This window comes from Manis javanica, chromosome 12, assembly GCF_040802235.1.
Source record: "Manis javanica isolate MJ-LG chromosome 12, MJ_LKY, whole genome shotgun sequence".
Taxonomy (NCBI): domain Eukaryota; kingdom Metazoa; phylum Chordata; class Mammalia; order Pholidota; family Manidae; genus Manis; species Manis javanica.
The window spans coordinates 17,445,423-17,465,179 of NC_133167.1; the positions used below are offsets into that span (position 1 = coordinate 17,445,423).

A 19,757-nucleotide genomic window follows, 5' to 3' on the forward strand; every position below is an offset into this window, starting at 1 on the left:
GTGGCGAGGTGGAGCTTGGTGGGCAGGGATCAACCTTTGGGCGGGGCAATTCCCGCCCCTTCTGCCCCTGCCCGGAGGGAGCATGGGAGCAAGGCTGCCCGCTCCCGGAGAAGGGTGAACGGTGCTGACACTCCCAGCCCCCCGGGCTGGGGGAGGGGCCGGCCGGGGAAGCCTGGCGTCCGCGAGGTCAGCGAGGCCTCTAGCGGCCGCCGGGGAAGCAGGAGAGCGGGTCGGGGAAGGCGGGAGGGCACTTCCTGCCAGGGCCTGGGACTGCCCGGTGTTGCAAAGGAAGTGCTGCCAGGGCCGGAGAGGGGGAGGCAGGAAGTGGGCCGGAGGTTCGTAAAGGGTGCGGCCAGGAGGCCGAAGGCGGGGTGCGTAAAGGGGGCGCGCAGGTGAGCTGCACCGAGCGCCCGTCTCCACCCAGTCTCCTCTGAGACCCTGGCGCCCCCGCCTGCCTGCGACACCTGGCGGCCCACGTCAGCCTCCAAAGTTCTGTTTGAAGCTGATCTTGGCTTCCCAGTACCTCGCCCCGCTCCGCACCTCCCCTGGGGCCTCCCAAGCCCCTTCCTCCTCTCCAGGGCAGACCGCACCCCTCCCGTCTCCAAATAGCTTCCAGGGGCCTGCCCTAGGGATGCCTTTCTTGGTTTGGCTTTAAAGCTAAAATTACTTAGTTCTCCCCGTGCAGGCATTTAATCAATTCTGCAGAGGGCACGTCTGTATTTTGCAGATCAGGTAACTGAGGCTAAGAAATAAAATAATAATTGAATAGTATAGCCCAGTGCACTCAAATCCGCTCAAGGCTGTGCACTAACCTAGCCCTTTCACATTTCAAGCCCCAGGCAGCCTGGGGCAACCATTCCACTATCACCCCTCCCTCCAAAAGGTTTGCTTAAGAGGGGCACACAGAGCACATATCATTTCCCAATAACCACAGAGGCAGGATGGGGGGGCGGTCTGGCTTTTAGTTCCCATCAGGCTGTGGGGCTCTCCATCACAGAGAAGGCACTTCAATGGCAAGGTCACCCAACCCAGGCCAACCTTGTCCTCCCTCCCACCGTCAGAGAGCTGGGGGGAGGGGTAATGACGTCTCTACTTGACATCCCCTTGGCACTGATATATAGGTCCCCTTACCCATCAGGTCCTGGGGAGTTCCCAAGGCCTGGACCTTCAGACTCAGCGTGGGGAAGGGGTTCCAGATAGAGGAGTCAGAGCTGGAAGGCAGGATGTACTGGGAGCTGCCCCAGCCAGCAAGGGGCGACATGGAGGGTTGCAGGGGGTGGGTTGGCACAGGGGAGGGGGCACAGCTTGGCCAGACTTCCTGGAGACCCCCAAACCCCTCCAAGAAGAATCCCGCCTCCTACAGATCCCCTAAAGGCACTAGTGAAGTAGTATGGGGTGGGTAGGAGAGGCACTGATTAGGTGGTGTAGAGACCCCCACATACACTCAGCTTGGTGGGTCTAGCACAGTGCTGGGCACAGAGAAGGTGCTCAATTAATGTGTTTTGAATGAATGATGGGAGCAAAGAGGGTGTGAGGGACAGAGAACAGGGCCCAGGGCCCTTTGGCCCAGCTTGTTCACTCAGAAAATAGCGATTTAAAAAATGTAAAAATCCTTTCCCTCCCTCCCCCCAATTCATGGGCCCAGGAAAAGGGTGAGGGAGGGGTGTTTCTACCCCCACTCTTTCCTCTACCCTTCCCCTGAAATTCTATATACACATATACATATTTATATGGCACCACAAAGGGGTCCTGCCTATGCCCCTACACTTGGAGCTGGGGGAGCCAAGACCCAGGGCCTTGGGGGTGGTCAAGGTAGATATGAGGGGATCAGGACTTAGGTGATGTGGGGAGCAGCCCTCAGCTACTGCTGAGCCCAGAGAGGCTGGGCTTTAGGGTCCTGAAGGCCAGATCCCCTACTTCCTTCTGAAGCGGTAACAGATCTTCTCTCCTGACCTCCTAGGCAGAGTTTCGTGGGGGCTTAATCAATCCCAAGGGAGAAGAGGGGGAGACTGGTTCCTGCCCTGCCAGCCTAGATTGGAGCAGCCACGAGACTGTTCCAGGCAAGAGCTGACCTGATTGCTCTCCTGGGAAAACAGGGCAGGGGAAAGGGCTCTAAGCAAGGCACTTGGTGTCCACTGTTCCCAGGCTGGGGGCCCAAGGCACGGGGCGGCAGAAACCCTGCCCCTCCCCCAAGTAGAACTGGAAAGGGCTAAGAGGCCCAATTTGGCAGCAGAGAAACATGGCAGCACAGAAGGAAACAGAAAGGGGGAGCAGCACATAGGGCCCCACAGGTCCCCCAAGGAGGAGGAAGAGGTTGTAAGGCACTGACTGAGGGACCCAGGGCTCATCACCCTTGGTGTGGCCTGCTGCCCCCTTTGCAGCCTGGCCAGGCTTCAGAGGGAGATGCCTACTTCCCCTGGCGCTGCGTTTTCTTAAGGAAGAGTCCGTGTGAAGGGTGCAGGCACTGGTCAGGGGCAGGTCCTGGCCCCAGGGCGCCTCACTAGCTGCCAGGCCGTGGCTGCCTGAGCACTGAGTACACGTCATCCACTCGGCTGAGCTGCTCGAAGAAGGGCAGGAGGTCATGGAGCTCTGTGTCACTCATGTTGTCAAACCACGAGGCCACTGGTACCTGGGCAGATGGGTGTAGGGTGGTGAGGGGGGCAGGTGGCCCTGGGCACAGAAGATGCAGACCAGCCCTGAGCACCCACTGCTCGGTGGGCCACCTCCTGGAAGCCCCTTACCCACAGTTTTCAAACATTTCTGACAGCAACTCCCACTAAATCACATTAATAAACATACAGTAAGAGTCTTAGAAAATAACCTTACTGTGTACAAAACACTCTGATATTTTCTATTGTTTCATTTTTTCAAAAATCCTGACTAGGACCCACTAAATTATTTCTGTGATCCGCTGATAGGTCACAACTGGCAGTTTGAAAAATTGAAACTGCTCCAGTGCCCAGCAAGGACCCCAGCCCATGGTGGGCACCGTCTATACACCAGTGGAACAGACTGCTGGGGGCAGCAAAGCCAAGGCCGTCTGCATGCACTGTCCCTTTTCTTGGTCTCAGCCCCCTATCCCAGTCCTGCTGGCACTCACAGCATTGTCCGGATGGAAGACATAGGAGGCTGGCGAGTTATCCAGAATGAGCACCCGCCGAAGGTCTCTGCCCAGACGGCTCAGGTCCTTCACGTAGTTCCCCCGGTGGAAGACACAAGACTCCCGGAACAGACGTGCCCGGAAGGCCCCCCACTTGTCCAGCAGGTCAGCCACTGGGTCTGCATACTGGGGGATGGGAGGTGGGTCATCTGGGCGTCAAAGGTACCCCAGAGATCACTGCTCAGAGGTCCATCCAGCTGCATGCTGGAGACAGATGGGAGGCGGGGCTGCCTTTTGAGTCCTGTGGAGGGTGGGGTCTCACCTTGGCGAGGCTGGCGGTGAACAGCACACACTCGAAAAGCTCGCCCATTCGCTGCAGGAACTCATCCACATGGGGCCGCTTCAGCACGTAGACCTGGGAGGTGGGCCAGTGAGGGGACTGCTGGCCCTCAGGCCAGGATGGGGCATCTGAGGGCTGGGAGGGAGCCAGTGGAGGAGGCAGAGGAGCACAGGAAGGAAGGCCAGGCCCAGAGCCTGTGGGCTCTTATTCACCAGCCACCCCAACTGCCACTGGGGAAACCACCCATCCTCCCAGGAGAGGATCAAAATGAACCTCTGGCTCCTGGCTTGTGCCCTACCTCATGGACAACCACTACTTCCCAGTTCTTTCCCCGACTATGGCCTTAGCCAAACGTACAGAGGCCTGGGAGCAGCCTCCTTACCCCCAGGCTGCAGGGCACCGGCCCCCGAGCCAAGTAATGGAGAACAGGCTGGACAGCATACAACCTATCCTGAATTACTTGAACTGGGTCCCGGGCAGGGTGGGGCAAGGAGGTCGCTGAGGAGGAAACCCTCTCCCTGAAGGGTTGGAAGTCAGGCCAGGTACCCCCTGAGGGTCTGTGTGACTTTGGGCAAGTCTCAGCCTCTCTCTGGGCCTTTGACATCCACATCTATCAAAGTCCCATTTGGGAGCTCTCAGGACTGTAGGAACCTGGGGTCTGGAAGGCAGATGCCAAGCCCACTGCCTCCCCCCATACCCAGTCCCTCACCTGGTGGACCACCCCATCAATCTCCACAGGGATGATGAAGTCGGCGTTGTTCACTGGCTGTGGGGGGGGAAAAGGAGCTGCTGGGGCGGGGCCCTCAGAGACCATCCCCCCAGGCCAGGGCAGGTCCCCTCAGAGACGCTGGCCAGTGCCCTAGCCAGCTGCCCCCACCTTGAAGGAGCTGTGCACCAAGGTCTCGTCCAGGTCGATGACCACGCAGATCTTGTCCGAGTCCTGGGCCTTGGCCTCGGGGAGCAGGTACTGGACTGGAGTCTGCTGAGAGGATGGGCAGCGCTGGCTGTGGGCACTTCTCTCAAGACCCAGTCATTTCTCCCACATGGGTCTTCCCTCCCCCCAGCCCTCTACATGGGGAGGCTCTGGGATGATGGGGATAGACCATCCCCTTCCCAGCTTTGCCCCTGTCAACTCTGGGGCCTGGGGCTGGCTGCCTGGCTCTGTGCCTCACTGCACCACCTGGAAAAGAGACTAAGGTAGAGAAAAGCTTCTACCTAGGAAGGGAGAATGGGGAATCTCCTTGGCTGAGGGGCCCTTCCTTGGGTGGCCGTCTTAGAACGTCTTTAGGGCTGGGAAGGCCTGGGAAGGAAGGTGGAGGGCTTGGAAAGCGGGCTCCACCCACCCTTTTCCGTACATTCCAAGGCCTGCAGGTGGGTCTTGAGAGCCCTTTCCTCGAAACCTCCAGGCTGAGCCCAGTGCCCCTGCAGCCCTCACCTGGCCTCCACATACCTTGGGGACAGCACCATTCTCCTCCACAAGCAGGGGAGCCCCACTGTGGGCAGGCACGGCCTCCGCATCATCACGGCAGACACAGCAGAAAAGTGAGTGGAGGATGCCCCGGCTCCGGGGCTTATGAGAAGTCACTGACTTCTGGTCACCTGAAGCAGGAAGGCCAAAGGTGGGGGCTCGCACGCTGGCCTGCAGAGGCATCCACATGTGTCCAGGTGCGAACCTCTGGGCTGAGAGGGTCTGGCTTTGCACCCTTCATTGAGGAAGACACATTAACATGGCTCCAGGCCATCTCTCTGCTACCCACAAGTCCTCCTAGTACAGGGAAAGATGTCCACCTTCGAGAGTGGGCTAGCTGGAAGGGGCCTATAGAGAGTGCCTTCTCTTTTCCTCACAGCCTTCATCACACCTGAGGGATCGGCCCCACTGTGGTGCCTCTTGACACCCACCTTACCTGAGCACCGACTGCTCAGTCCAGCCCCTGCCAAGGAGGGCTGGGGCCTGGGACCCTGTCCTCTACTCCTGCCCTCCTTCCATCCTCTTTGTCCCCAAGGGTCCAAAGTGCTTCATAAGGCTGGGCCCAGAGGCAAGCGTGGGTGGGCGGGGGGCTAGGAGCCAGTGTCCCAAGGCCATCTGCTGGTCCCGCCCCTCCGCCCCTAACCCCGCCCAGACCTCCAACCTAGAGCTGGGCACCGGCGGACAGATTGACAGGCCCACCCTCCACCCGGCCCCCCAGTCCCGGGCAGAGCTGGGACCAGGCCAGAGGTGGGCAGATCCCGAGCGACTTCTAGCTTCTGAGGTCAGCACCGGGACAGGGAGGGGCAGACCCGCAGCCCAACCCGCCGGGTTCCAGGGGCCCGGTCAAGGCGGGTGGCGAGGCTCCCCTGGTCGGTGCATGGGTGCACAGGCCCGGCTCCCACAGGCCTGCAGCCGGGACGCCGTGTGCCCGGCCAGACGCACGGGGCTCCCCGCGAGCGCGCTGGAGACCCTTAGAAGCGTTAACCGTCTCTGTGCCTCTGAGGGGCTCGGCACCTCCACGAGTGACGCGGAAGTTGGTGGGGACTGTGGCTCTGTTGGCGGGAGATCTTTCCACCCCTCCCCAGCCCGCTCTCACCTCGGCGCCCCGTCCCGCGACCCTACAGGACTGCGGCCCAGAGGGGTGGGGGTGGGGGGTAGAGTCTCTGCGGGTGGCTTGAAGGCTCCCTCTTCAACACCCCCATTTCCCAGTCCGGTTGGCGCCAAAGGGGGGGAGGGGGCGACGCTCGGGCAAAGCGCACTTCTAGCCCCAGAAACCCGAAAGGAGCCCCATCTCGTCCCTTGCCTCAGTTTCCCCACCTCGAGTTCTCCGGAGTGTCCAGAAGCGCCAGGCCCCGCCCCGCTCCTCTGAACCTCCGCAAGTTCAAAACTCTGCCCGCTCACTCTTCGGTTGGGAGCTTCGGGCTCCGCCGAGGCGAGCTCCTCAGGCGGGGACTGCTGCTGCCCAGGGAAGGTCCCGGCCCCTTCCTCCTTCCCTCCGGCAGCTCCCGGGCTGGGGCCCCTCGCGTGCAGCCCCAGTACCTTTGCCCCGTAGCGGGCCCCGCGCCTCCTCCTTGCAGATCTGAGTAATGACGGCCGAGCTGTCCATGGGGCCGGGCGCGCTCCGCTCCGGCCGGACTCTGGCCCGAGCGCCCGGCCTCCCCCCCGGCTCGGGCCGGAATCGGGGCGCGGGGGGGAGGGGAGGGGTGGGAGGGAGGGATCCCCGCGAGTTTCGGAGGGGTGGGGAGCCAGACTCTAAGGGGGAGGGGGAGGGAGGGGGCGCGGAGGAAACTTTGTTACAACATGGAGTTTCCTCCCCGCGAGGCGGATGCAAACATGGAACCCGGGCGCCGTTTCAAGGCTCCCCCTTAAAAGGGCAACGGCTTCGGCGTGACCTGGACTCGGCCGCGGCTTTCACCACTTCTGGGGCTGGCGCTGCTTGCCTGGCAGGGAGGCGGGCCCAGCCCCGGTCCCTGCGAGCTCCAGGGGGCGCCGCCTCTCTTCCTGCCTCCCGCCCGCCGGGCCGAGCCTTTGAGGCTGCGTGGCAGGCCCTAGACCCGGCCCACGGTTCCAGACTGCGGAGCCTCGGGGGACGGGGCCCTCCCAGCCCGGCGGGAGCGCCCACACCAGGGAGGCTGCGCGGATCCACTTTTGCGCTTTCCAAGAGACCTGGATACTAGCAGCTTCTTGGTTTTCTTATTTGGAAATGGGAATAATGATGTCTGTTCTGCTAAATGGGTGGGTCTTGTTTCCGATGGTCGTAGGGGCCACCTCGCAGTTAGTAATGGGCGAGAGAAGGCTCTTTGCTATTCCCCAAATGGTTGTGCTCTAGATCCAACTGTGACTGTCACCACCCACTGCAGCCTTGGGCCCAGGTGACCTGAGTCTGTAGGATGTGAAAATTCGAGCTCCCTGCCCGGATGCCCCCTGCCTACTTTCCAACTAATCCACGCGGTTAGCCAGGCACCCAGCGTCTCGAAGCCTCAGGACCGTTATCCAAGCTGTTCTTTCTGCCTGGAACACACTTCCTCTCGCTTCTCGGATACAAACCCGGTCGACCTCGATGAATGCCACCTTCACCAAGAAGGCTTTCTAGGTCCCCTCCTCTGTGTCCCCGCCGGCCGCTCTGATTACTGAAGGTGGGGGTCAGGCAGCGTCCGCAGAGTGGGCGCCCAATCACTGCGGGCACAGGGGCCGACTGTGAGGACCAGACATCAACTGGTCGGAGACTATTAAATACCCGTTCCACCCCGTTCTGTGCAGACACACCGTTTGGAGGGGGGTCCACGTTTCCACGCGGATTTTTCACAAGGGAAACTTCCGGGTTATATGCACCGTGAGGTCTGCAGGTTCTCCCCCAACCCCGTTTATTGAGTTCCTTCCATTTGTCGTTACTATTTTGTGTTCACAGTTTAAAAAATAGTAACGCCAAGCCTTGACAAACAAGCCTCAGCACTTCCTTCCCCCCGGGCCTCGGCAGCCGGGCGGGGCGGGCGCGTCCTGTCCCGTCCAGCCCTCGGGTGCGAGCCCGGCTCACGTCCTCCAGGCGCGGCGGCGGGGGGGGCCCGGCCTCGCGCGGGGGAAGGGAAGGGGGGGAGCACGGTGCCGACGCGTGGGTGCGCCAGCTCCGGACCTTGCCTGCGACGTGGGCGAAAGGAGGAGGTCCGGGGCTGTGCACCCCTCCCACCCCAGGCTGGACACCGGAGTCCTCCTCCAGCTCTTACGGCGCCCGCAGTCCTCCATCATTGTATTTAATCCTAATAATCGCCAACGTGTAGCGAGTGCTTCGTCCGGGTCTTGCCCTGTTAGCGCCGCCTAATCCCATCTTCTTCGCAGAACTACCCCCTTTTTACCCCATTTTACAGATAAAGAAACAGCCCCTAGAAATGAAGCGACTTAACCCTGCCTTCCGGCGAGGGCAGAGGCGGGATTCCAGCCCTGGGCGGGGTGTCAGCTTTACCTCCAGAAGCCTGGCCCGCACGGATCCCATAAGGAAACATGTGGCGGAGGACTGATTGAAGCCCTGGCCTTGCCACAGGCCTTAGCTGGACGGCTGGTCTTTCTGTCTTTCCGTTTCTCCCTGTCTGAACGCTGGAACCTGGCCGGCTGTCCCCGCGAGGGGCACGGTAGCTGATTCTGGGACGCCCAGGACCCTTGCTATCCGCCTACCTTCCGCCACCACAGCGCCATTGCCTCCTCTATCGCTTCCTCATCGCCCCTCTAGCTGGTGTGGGCCTCTTCCTCTGGGAGACCTTCTCTCCTCCCGGTCCCCAGGCACGCCGAGGGGTAGGGGCGGAGTGGTTAAGGGGAGGCAGGAAGCCCCCTGCAGTGCAGGGTCCAGAGCCTGGGGATGGAGGAGCTGGTGCTAGTAGGGTGGGGCGGGTTCTTTGGGTTTCCTCCTGTGGGGTGGGGTGGGGGTGCAGAGGGGCAGTTGCTATCCCTCTGCCCACCCCACCCCAGCAGTTTCCGGGGTGGGGGTACCTTACCCACAATTTTTATCCGTTTCATGTGTTTGCACCCCAGGAAGAATAAAGTAGTGGGTCAGGTGGTGAGTCCAGAAACATCAGGACTCAGTTTGGCAACTGCGCGCAAGTGTCTTCTCTATCCAGCGCCTCTGCTTCCCCATCTGCCAAATGGGGTTGGTTAGAGCCCAACCCAGGCAAGTTGGGGTAGGAAGGCAGGCTGGGCATTCTGGGCAGGCTCCTGGAGAGAAAGAAGGTGCCAGGGCACTCCCCACTGCTCCAGTTAGATCTGAGCCTGGCGACTGGGAGGAGAGCCGCTATGGGAGTGGAGGCAGCCCTTGTAGGGGCCTCCCTGCCCCGAAATGATTGACCTTGGCCTTACCTCATTGCTAGTCTGTAGCCCAAGCCTAGGGTAGGTCCTTAGCTGGTCCTTTGGCGCCCTCCCCTCCCCGCCTTCCTTGCCAAATTTGAATCGCAGGCTTAACAATTCATATGACCAGCCTGCCCATCCTCTGGGGTCCCTGCCCTGCTCCGCAACATCTATGTTGCATGACTCGATGGCACAAGGTTGCATGTCTCTGTAACACACGCGGACCCTCTCCCCACTCCTGGCCTGGTCATTCCCCTTGACTGCTCCCCGGACCTTTCCTGACCAGCTTTCAAAATCCTGTCCAGGAGTTACCTTCTCTGGCCCCACGCCCGCCTTACAGTGATTTGATATGTGTTTAGCGGTCTTCCCCAACGGGAGTGTGAGCTCCTTGAGAGCTGACATCTTTAATTCGGGGCTTTGCCTCTCTCCACGTCTGGCACAGAGCTGGCACCCAATTAATGCCTAGTGCATAGAGAGGGGGTTGTGCAGAGGTATGGCAAGGGGGCACGTCCAGGAAGCTGGAGACGGTCTGGGAGATGCCTCTCTCCACTGTCCGGCCCCCATATTCTCCAGGGCCAAGCGCGGAGGATTGGGTGGCCTTCTTGCCCAAGTACGTTCTCCCCCCTTTGGTTGAGCCATACCTGCCTGTCCAATCCCGCCCTCCTGGAAGGCCCCACAAGCATCGTTGCCCTTTTAAGAAAGAAAATTCTTCTCATAAACAAGTGCCCCAATCTGAAAGCGGAGCTTGTCTCGTTGGATCCCCAGTAAACTGGGGCACTACGCCCGCTCCAATCTCAACGCAGGGATTACACCTGATGGCCCGTACTCGCCAGGGTTCTCCACAGCTCTGGGGCTGGGGTCCGAGGGACAGGAAGAGGCTGGAGGAGGGACTTGGGGAGTCTAGAAACAGCCCAGGGAGCGTCTGTAAAGTGCAGTTCTTGCACACGGCGAAGGGGCGCCGGGCCGCTCCCAGCGGCCGAGGGGGTTCCCCGCCCACACAGGTTCCCCCCTCCACCCTCTTTACGCAAAGGCGGATACCGAGGCCCCAGGGCGCGACACCGAGTGCCCGCCTCCTCTTCGGCTGGGAGGGGTGAGGCCGAAGCGGTGAATGCCCACGTTCCGGGCCCCTAGGGGAAGCTGGGAGTCGGCACAGAGGGAGCTTGAACCGCGCAGCGTAGGAGTCCCAGCCGCCTCGTCCCTGGGGACAGGGCAAATGAATTGGGCCTCCGAGGCACGGACTCTTGGGTTTCTTTTGACCTGGTGCCTGAAGAAGGGGAAACTGCGTCACCGTTTTACTACCTGGGAAATGGGTTGCGGGTGGAGCAGAAAAGCTGAGGGCACTCCAGCGAGAGGAGGAGGGAACCGATATTTGAGTTAGGGGGCCGTCTTGATGGTCCAGGGATTTCCTGTTTTTCCCGTTTTCATCACCCCTTTTGGAGGAGAAGTGAACTAGCATTTATTTAGCATTCACCAGACTCTATTTTCAGTGCAAATCTAGAGCCTATGTCCAGCCCCTAATTGGGTTGATCTGTCAGACCACTCCTATAGGTACTCAATAAACACTTTGGAATGATTTTTTTTTAAAGTCCCAAGTGCCAGGCAGTGTGTTAAAGTGCTTCACATCCATTGCAAGGTTGGTGGTGTTCCAGTTTTACAGATAAGGATACTGAGACCCTGAGGCTAATCACTCGTTCAGGCTATGTCCCTGTGGAACCCAGGTTGTTCTGCTTCCAAAACTCCCTCTCCATCTTGCTGCCTCCATGCTTCCCACCCTCTCACCCTTTGTTTGCAGCCAGTCTACCCTACTCAGTCCGTCCCCCAGCCAGGCTGCTTCATCTAGAGATCATCCCCTCTGCTCCTCTTCAGAAAGCCCATACAAGAAGTGTTGGTGGGAGCTGTGAACCAGAAGGGTGGCTCCGTGGGCGATGAAACAGGTCCAGACCTGGAGGAGGGGCGGCCATGAGTGTAGGAGAGAACAAGACCTCTGGGGAAGCCCCAGTGCACCCCTCCCCTTCCATCTGTTGCCCCTTCTCCTTGCCTCCTCCATCCCCAAGGCACCCACTGACTCTATAGTACCAGATAGGTGGTGAGGCCCAGGTAGACAGCAGCCAGCAGGGCTACAAGGCTGAAGTAGGCAGGGTGCGGCAGGCTGGGTAGGTAGCTGATCACGAAGTAGAGGTTGATGGCACAAATGAGCGCCATGATGGAGGAAGTGATGCCCTTACTCAGCCTGGGGGACAGGAAGAAGACTCAGGACTGGCCACATCATCTCCTCTCGAGTGCCCACAGCCAGCCTGGAGCTGGGGTGTGTGTGTGAGGGGAATACATAAAGCTGTCTTCTCTGGGTTGTGGGACCTGGAGCAGATCCCTCGCCCACTTCTGCCTCCTGGGCCCCCCAGGCTCCACATTGGCAGGATAGGGCAAGAGCAGAGTCTGAGGAGCTCAGGTTTCATCAATAGCCCCCATCCCCAATTCCAGTCCTGTCTCCCCAACTTGCTAGCTATGTGACCTTGGGCAAGTTCCTTAACCTTTCTGAGCTTACGTGGATAATGGGGAAATGGTGATTCTTACCGCTGGGTGGTTGTGAGGATCAAATGTGGTAATGGGAGTGTAGTGCTTGTGATGGGGACTACTCACCGGCCATTGGCAAACTCCTGCATGAGGGCGGGCATGCTGGTGAACGTGAGGATGGGCAGCACAGCGAACGGAAGCTGGGGAGAAGTGGGAGGATGGGATTGAAGGGCTCTGCCTTCAGAATACAGTAAAGAGAGGAGTGGACTGGGCCTCCTGTCATTATCTGCCTGGCTACATGCCTCCTAACCACTCTGAGCCTCAGTTTCTCCACGGTTATGCCTTCCAAGGTTGTGGGGCTCCAAAGCAGGAGAAAATGTTTGGGGACTCTTGTTCTAAGCTGCCTGAGTTTGAATTTCAGCTCTGCTACTGGTCAATTAACTGCATGCATCAGTTTTCCAATCTGAAAAATGGGGTAATGGGGGTTCCAACCCCTAGGGTTGTGGGCATTATGTGAGCTTGTAGGCAAGATGTGTTTAGAATAGTGCCTGGGAGGGGATCCAGAATAGTGCTCAGTATGGGGTTTTGCTGTGGTGCCTATTTAGTTCCACAGCAGGTAGGGATGACAGGGGCTGTCGGCTCACCAGTAGGCTCTGCAGCACATTGAGCAGGTCGTTGAGGCCCGACAGGTCTTTCAGGTTCCTGAAGACGGCCACCAGCACGGTGGGCAGGATGGCACAGGAGCGGGTGAGGAGGACGCGGGCAAAGCGTGACCACCGCAGTTTCAGGAAGCCCTGGGGTTGGGGTGGGCACCTTGGTGGTGGGGTGCAGGGCTGGGGATTCCAGAGCAGGAACCCCCTTGTCGTCCCTCAGCCCATCTCACGCCTGGGGGAACCTTCTGTTTTTCTATCTCTTAAATGGGGGCAGCTCTGTCCCTAGCTGGGGAAGAGGAGACGGACGGGAGAAATTTGGGGGGTTCCTTCTCACAGCTGAAAGCTGAAGATTACAGAATTTTGGAGAAAGGGCTCCTATTCGTCCTGGGTCTGCAGCCTCAAGCCAGGCGCTTCACTTCTCCGAATCTGTTTTCTCATCTGCGAAGTGGGGCTTATCCTGGCGCCCTCTGGGCTGCTTTAAGGATGGAGGAGGCCCGCGTTTGAGCCCTCCGTAGCGTGCCTGTTAACCTCGGATCCTTGGCCCTCCCTGACCCGCCTCCCCAGACCGCACCTCCATCACAAACTGTCCCGCGTAGGTGCCGGTCATCGTGGAGCTCTGCCCTGCCGCCAAGAGCCCCACCGCCCAGATGTAGAGAGCAGCGGGGCCAAACAGGCATCCCAGGATCACGCCCTGGAGGGCGGGGTGTGGTCAGACCCATGACCCCGCCCCTCCCCGTGAGGTTCCTCCCCTGAGGTGGGCGTGGCGGAGAGCCAAGTCGGATCACTCCTTTCCCTGCCCTGCCCTGCCCTGCCCTGCCCTGCCTCGCCTCGCGCTTACTCCTTGGTAAATGTCCACGTTCACTGTAAGGTTGTTTAGCGGGAAGATCTTGGCGTAGTCGTGGAGGCTGCTGTTGGCACAGACGTTGAACTGCGGGCAGGGAGGGAGTAGGAGGGAGATGTGAATGAAGTGCACATTCAAGTCTCAGACTGTCAAACCAACAGGCCTTGACAACAGGGATGGAAAACTGGTGGCCTGCGAGCTGAGTCAGGCCAAATCTATTACATTTGGCTAACAGTTTTCTTCCCTTTAATGTGAATTTGTTGCCAACATATAAAATTGAGAAGAATTCACATGAAAACCTAGTTTCCAGGGTTCTGTTGGTAAAGCTGGCATTACCACAGAGACAACCGGCTGGCAATGATTCAAGCTTCCCCACCCCAGACCCACTTCCCACAGCTCTGGAACTGGCCTGCTCTTGAAGGTCACACAGCAAGGCAGTGGCAGTGCCCAAGTCCCAGGAGGCCTGGCCCGCCCTCCCCCAAAGTGCCCATCATTCAGCAAGCGCCCAACACTGGCCAGCAGTTATTAGAGCCTCGTGACAGAGACCCACTCAGAAAGACAAACAAGCACAGGTCCCAAATCCTGGAGAGCCAGGGAGCAGCAGGCCAGCCCCTCTTTCAAAGTCAGGTCAAATGACACCTCCTCCAAGGGGCCTCTTCTGACTACCTGGGTTAATGTAGCCCCTCCCTCACCACACCCCCAATTCTGTCTCATCACTCCCTTTTCTTCCTTAACAACGTTGTTCACATGTCTTTTTTTGTACTAATTTGTTGATTTGTTTCCTGTCTGCTTACCACCCTCCAAATTTAACCTGCAAGAGACAGGGTCTTTGTTTCATTGCTGTATCCCCAAGATGCAGGACACTGCCAGGTACATAACAGATGCCCAGTGAATATTTGTAGAATGAATGACAGGTGATCTGCTAATGAAGATTATCAGGAGAGAGGACTCGGAGAAGAAAATGACTGCACCTTCCCAAGTCCATGCTTGTGCTCAGGCAGGCACCTCCTCCCAGGACACCCCCGCTGCAGCTTGCTAGGCAAACCCTGCCCATTCTTCAGGGTGCAGCTGGAATGCTGGGTCCTGCAAGACTCAGCTCCTGCATCCCAGTCACCTCCCTTGAATGTCAGTGCCTTGCAGCCCATGGGGTGGGTTGACTCTCTACGAGCCTCCCCGGGGTGAGCTGTGTCTCCCTAGTGGGATTGGGAAGGGGGTTCTAGCCAGAGGCCAGGCTCATAGACTCCCTCCCCTACTAGTGTCTTCAGTGCAGCGACTCAAAGGGCTTAGCTGCACTGCCTGGAGTTCCTGCACAGCCTGCGGGACATGTGTGTATGGGGAAGCAGGGTGCTTGGGGAGGTGTGCCTCACCGCATCCTGGTTGGTTTGCTGGAAGAAGGCCTGCCCAAAGACAGCCATGACAAACAGGTTGATGAAGAAGGACACGGACAGGGCGATTGTGGCCTCAATCAGGAAGTACATGTTGGCTTCTCGGATGTCAGCCCGACGAGAGCGATCTATCTCTCGAGACTATGAAGGTCAAAGAGGAGGGAAGAGCTAAGTCCCTCAGAGACACTCCAAGATGCTCCCCAATCACACTTCTCTCTGTGTTTCCCCCAAGCCCCAGTTATTTGTAAAGAAATTGCCATACATGGCAGCGGAGCAGGCCTTGGTCAGCCAAGCCTCCTTCCTGCTGTTTGCCCAGTTTATTTCTGCCACAGGGCCTTCACACTTGCCATTTCTTTTGCTTGGATTATCTTCCCCCTTGATCTGCCTCCCCATCCTTCATGTCTCAAAGGTCACCTCCTTAGAAAGGCATTTCCTGACTGTCTTTTCTAGAGTAGCCTCCTCCTCAGTAATTCTCTATCATACTTTTGTTTTGTTTCCCTCAGAGCACTTTTCAGTCATAATTCTTTTTTTGTTTACTTGCTCACCGTCTGTCTCCCCCACTAGAATGCAAGCCCTAGGAAAAGAGAGAACTTGTCTGTCTTCTTACCATTGACCCACAGCTCCCACACACAGTCGATGCTCTATTATTATATGACGAATAGAGACTGATTCACTTCCCGCCTAAAATCCTGAAGGCAGGAGCCCAAGGGGCAGGGCTACAGGCCTGGGGCCAAGCCAGCATGGCCCTAAGGTAGCAGGCATCTCTCCCTCTCCTCCCCTCTGCTCACCTTGACCAGGGCTGAGTGCAGGTAGATGTTGTGGGGCATGATGATAGCACCCACGATGCCCACCGCCTGCAGCAACTCAGGCTGACCACAGCGAGGGCATGAGGGCAGGAATAGGTCCCGAAGAAGCGCTCCCTGAGCGGGACGGGCCACCACATACTGTGGGGAGGAGCCTGGTCAGACCACGCCCCACCCCTGAACAGCCCTTCACACCCTCCACCCGGACCCAGGCTTCTAGGGGGCGTGGCCAAGGACCGCTACCCCCTCCCCTCCCGCTCTGGCAGAGAGAGCTTAAGTGTGTCTGGCTTCCCACCTCATAGCCGAAGGTCAAGGCCATGATGGTAATAAGTAATCCAAAAAAAGCTTCCAGCTTCCGCAGCCCTAGGGGGAGAGCAAAGGGGCAGAACCAAAAATCTCCCAAAATTGTAACATAGGCAATTTCTTAAGCACTTTGTTCCAGGCACTGAGCCAAGTGCTTGGCATATATTACCTCAATGAATCCTCACCCCAGACCAATGACATCTGTGCTATTACTATCCTCGTATTATAGATGAAGAAAGACAAGTCTAAGTAACTTGCTCAAGGCTGCACAGCCAGCCCAAGGGAGCCCAGAACCCTCCTTCCAGGATAGCAGCTCCCAAACCCGTGTGGCCACCATATCACCCATCCCCTGCAGCTCCCTGTGAGATGAGGAGCAAGCCCACCGTAGTTATCAAGGAAGAGGAAGAAGAAAGTGTCCACGATGGTGATGAGGACGCCACCCCAGAGCGGGATTCTGAAACGAGAGTGCCTGGGGTCAGCCCAGTTCGGTCCAGAGACCTGGACTCCCATCCTCAGGTTTGGAGACTGTGGAATCTGGCCTCCTGGGAGCAGGGACCCAAGTTGCCCCAGACAGCTAAGGGGGAGGGGAGCAGGAGTGTGCTGGAGAGGGGAACATAGCACAGAACCCTAGGAAGGGCCATGCTGGGTGGGGGACCAGCATGTCAGGGGGGCTGGGGCTGCACTCCTATGACTGTGAGGTGACCGATGTCTGTGCGACTTTAGATGAGTCACTTTGCATTTCTGAGTCTCTGCTTCCCCATCTGGCAAATTGGGCAACAGCTTTGAATCAGGAGCGACTGCAGGATGAAATGGGCTCAGGGAAGTATAAGGCCTGGGGAAGAAGGAGCAGCTGTCCCCAGCCCTGGACTGAAGAACTGGGGACCCTTGGGGCAGTACCGTCCAGCTGAGAGTAGATTGAATGCAATAGCCGTGCCGATGACCTCCTGCATGTCCGAGCCCACAATGGCTAGCTCAATCGTCAGCCAGAGGAGAGTGCGAGGCACCTAGGGAAAGGACATAACCCGTTATCAAGGCTGGGCCTGTTATTTGTCATCTTGGTCCTTCACTCACCTTTGCATGGCCTGCACTACACTGCTGGGCTGGAAGCCTGCAAGACAGCCTTGCTGGCTGGCTTCCCAGTTAGATTTCTTAGGAAACAGTTAAGGGAGACTGAAAGTCAGGGAGAGGTCATTTTTTTCTCCTGCTTCTGGTGGTGTTTCTGGCAGTGGCACTAGCAAGGGCACCGGACAACCTGGACTCCAGCAGCACTGATGGCCATTTTGGCAAGGGTGGCAATGCCTCCAGAAGCTTGGCAGCGAATGATGGCTGTTGGGTAACACCTCCTTCCTCCCAACACCTTTGTGATTACATCCCTGCATTAAATACCTTTCAAATATCTCGTGGCATGATTTCCGTTTTCCTGCCTGGATACTGACAACAGCCATGTCCCCCGTGTCCACATCAGTCAATAACCATCCCAAGCCGATACCTACCTGTTTTTCACCTTGGGCAAGCCATTTCCCCAGGTTTCAATTTCCCCTTCTGCAAAATGAGCAAGGCATCTCTAATGCCACTGTCAGTCTGGGTGTTATTTACTTGAGCCTCGATCTTCTCTATCAACAGACTTGGGATGCCCCACTTGAGATGGTATATTTATTGGATCATGGAAGCTGTAGATGGCTGTTTGGGTTTTGGGGCCTGGGGATGCTTCCTGTCCAGGTCCATCAAGCTCACCTTAGGGTAGTAGAGATGGCAGATCTCGCCCAAGTCCTTGCCTGTCACCACACCCAGCCGGGCAGCAAGTCGCTGGCAGAGCAAACCCAACACTGTGGCCCAGAGCAGCACCCAGAGCAGCTGTGAGAAGGTAGGGAGAGCCCTTAGCCAGGGGACCCGGTCTCTGATAGCCCTTGAGCCAGTGGTACCCTCTAACCAAGGACATTCCCTGGGGAGCGAGTTGGGGAGATTTGATGAGAAGACCAGCTTCCCCCTTCCCATTTACGCCACACTTTGTCAGGTCTGCCTTGGGGACCCTTTTTTGGCCCATCTGAACTTAACACCTGCTTCAGGGAACCCCAGCCATGCAGGCCACTCTGGGGAAATGTGAAAAGCTCGGGGTCTCTACCCACTTAACCTGGTCCCCTCTCTCCCCATGGTGCCCGACTCAATCACTTTGAATCCAGCCACAGCACCAGCCTGAAGATCTGATTCGATGTTTCCTGGGTCCAGAAAAGCGATGCTCATGAGAAAGCCAGGCCCTGTGAAGGCCCACAACTTCCGAAAGCTGAATGTGCCCTGTGGGTGGGAGTGGAGGGGGGGTCATCAGCTGGGGCTGGCCAGCCCTGCCCTCATCCTCATTCCTGGAGCTGCCACCCCAGGGGCAGGGGAAGGCCTGGGGTTGGAGGAACTAGCAGGATTTGCTGAGTCACATCAGGTCTACTTTCGGGATGGGCCACATTCAGCAACTGGTCTGCACCTAACTCGCCTGACTTGTGCAGGCCCTGACTCAGCAGATCCTCAGGCATGAAAGGGGTCTTTATTGTGGTCAGGCCTTCCTGCCAGTTCCTCTCTGGGCCCCCAGCCCCTTCTCAGACCCAGGATGTCCTCTCCGGAGTCCACTGAATCTAGGGTCTCCCACTCTATTCCAAAGTTTGGCCAGGCAGCCTGCGATCTGCTAAAGATTGTGGAAATGCATGGTGACAGAGTCCCAGAAACCAGTCTACATCTCCTTTATTTCTCCTGATGGCCTTGTCTGGGTCTGTTCCTTTAATGCTACAACAAATCCTTGAAGCTCCAGCCCAAACTCTCCTCACGCCCTTCTCTCATCATAGGAAAGCTGAGATTCATTTAGAAAGCCACTTGAGAATTCTTAGATAAATAATAAGCACCTCAGCTAAGTGCTGGGGACAGAAGCAGGAAGCGGGCAGGTACCACAGTCCATCTCTGCAGTTCAGAGCTGGAAGGGACTTGCCAGGGTCTCCAGGAGACCTCCCTCTGGCAGCCTGTGAGATCCCACATGAACTTGTAAGTCCTGAAATACCCCCAAGGAAGTTTGTAGCATTCTTACTGGTTTTGTGTCCGGGATGGGGACCTTCTCACTCAGGTAGGTTGTTCTGGGAGGTGTTTGCTGTGGCCCTGGGCTGGGTGGGCTGGAGATGGAGCCATAGCTGGACCTGCTTAGGCTTTGGGGGCCCCGGTCACCTGCAAAGGGCCCCATGAAGCGTGGCAACTGTGCTGCTGCTTTCAGACCGCCCAGAGCGAAAGCCATCTGTCCACCTCCCCCACCCTCCTGGCAAAGTGGAGAAATCAAGGCCCAGCTGATAGGGTCCTTTGACTCCCTCTTTGCGTCCATCACCTCCACCCCTCAACCAAACATTCCAGAGATTTACTATCCTTTCCTATGAACTCAGAGATTCCACAGTCCATATCTCTCTTGCCACAGAGGATGTGGAGAGAGACAGTGGTCTTTAGGAGGGCAAACTGACATAGACACATATGTCCCTTGGCCTCACCATTCCTCCTACCGCAGCCAAGGAAGCTCCAGGGACTCTCGATACACAGAGATCAAGGGGATGTGAAGGCCCAACCCCAGGCTGGCATCCAGAATTGGGTTGAGAACAGGACTCCTGTGGGTGACCAAGGGCTTCCCTTGCCTCCCTGACTGTTCCCTATTCCCACTCCCCATTCAGGCGGTCCCTGGAGGGGATACTCACCTGGCATGAGGATGGCAAGTTCAGGCACTCTCGACACGTGGTGGTCTGCCGGGAAACTCCTTAACCCATGCTCCCTCTCTGGGTGTTGGCGTATGTGAGTGTATAAGCCCACACTCTCTTCCCCATCCTCAGCTGATCTCAGCTGTTCTCAGACACACAGGGCATTGTGAAACACTTTCCAAAGGCAGAAGTGGCCAGTTCTGGCGGAAGGGACTGGTGGCCATAGTACAGACTTCCGTTCCCCTCTGGCCTGAGCCTCATAACACCTCTGGGCCCCTTCCAGACGCCCCATATCCTGTGCCTCCCAAGTTAGC

At 57.8% G+C, this 19,757-nt stretch overlaps 2 protein-coding genes across 9 annotated transcripts; both read right to left on the minus strand.

Annotated features, from left to right (window-relative positions):
• Positions 1-942: 942 nt before the first annotated feature.
• CTDSP1 (CTD small phosphatase 1) lies at positions 943-7,833 on the minus strand. Of its 7 annotated transcripts, none has more exons than XM_073218111.1 (7): positions 6,448-7,833; positions 4,891-5,039; positions 4,318-4,422; positions 4,150-4,206; positions 3,423-3,575; positions 3,101-3,286; positions 943-2,670 (listed from the first exon to the last, which is right to left on the minus strand). In XM_073218111.1, exons 1-7 carry the CDS (start codon positions 6,512-6,514, stop codon positions 2,599-2,601), a joined length of 789 nt encoding a protein of 262 aa, XP_073074212.1. In that variant the 5' UTR covers positions 6,515-7,833; the 3' UTR covers positions 943-2,598. The 7 variants fall into 7 exon arrangements, with proteins under 7 accessions (XP_073074212.1, XP_036872083.1, XP_036872084.1 ...); XM_037016188.2 differs by having other exon boundaries at positions 943-2,629; positions 6,448-6,669; XM_037016189.2 differs by having other exon boundaries at positions 943-2,629; positions 4,318-4,419; positions 6,448-6,666.
• Positions 7,834-10,668: 2,835 nt separating this feature from the next.
• On the minus strand, positions 10,669-19,598 carry SLC11A1 (solute carrier family 11 member 1). Of its 2 annotated transcripts, XM_017645612.3 has the most exons (16): positions 19,444-19,584; positions 19,243-19,356; positions 18,798-18,931; positions 17,903-18,025; positions 17,468-17,587; positions 16,631-16,737; positions 16,117-16,187; positions 15,726-15,793; positions 15,416-15,571; positions 14,610-14,768; positions 13,240-13,329; positions 12,973-13,092; positions 12,393-12,542; positions 11,875-11,948; positions 11,314-11,467; positions 10,669-11,179 (listed from the first exon to the last, which is right to left on the minus strand). In XM_017645612.3, exons 4-16 carry the CDS (start codon positions 17,972-17,974, stop codon positions 11,081-11,083), a joined length of 1,440 nt encoding a protein of 479 aa, XP_017501101.3. In that variant the 5' UTR covers positions 17,975-18,025; positions 18,798-18,931; positions 19,243-19,356; positions 19,444-19,584; the 3' UTR covers positions 10,669-11,080. The 2 variants fall into 2 exon arrangements, with proteins under 2 accessions (XP_017501101.3, XP_017501100.3); XM_017645611.3 differs by lacking the exon at positions 19,243-19,356 and having other exon boundaries at positions 19,444-19,598.
• Positions 19,599-19,757: the final 159 nt, after the last annotated feature.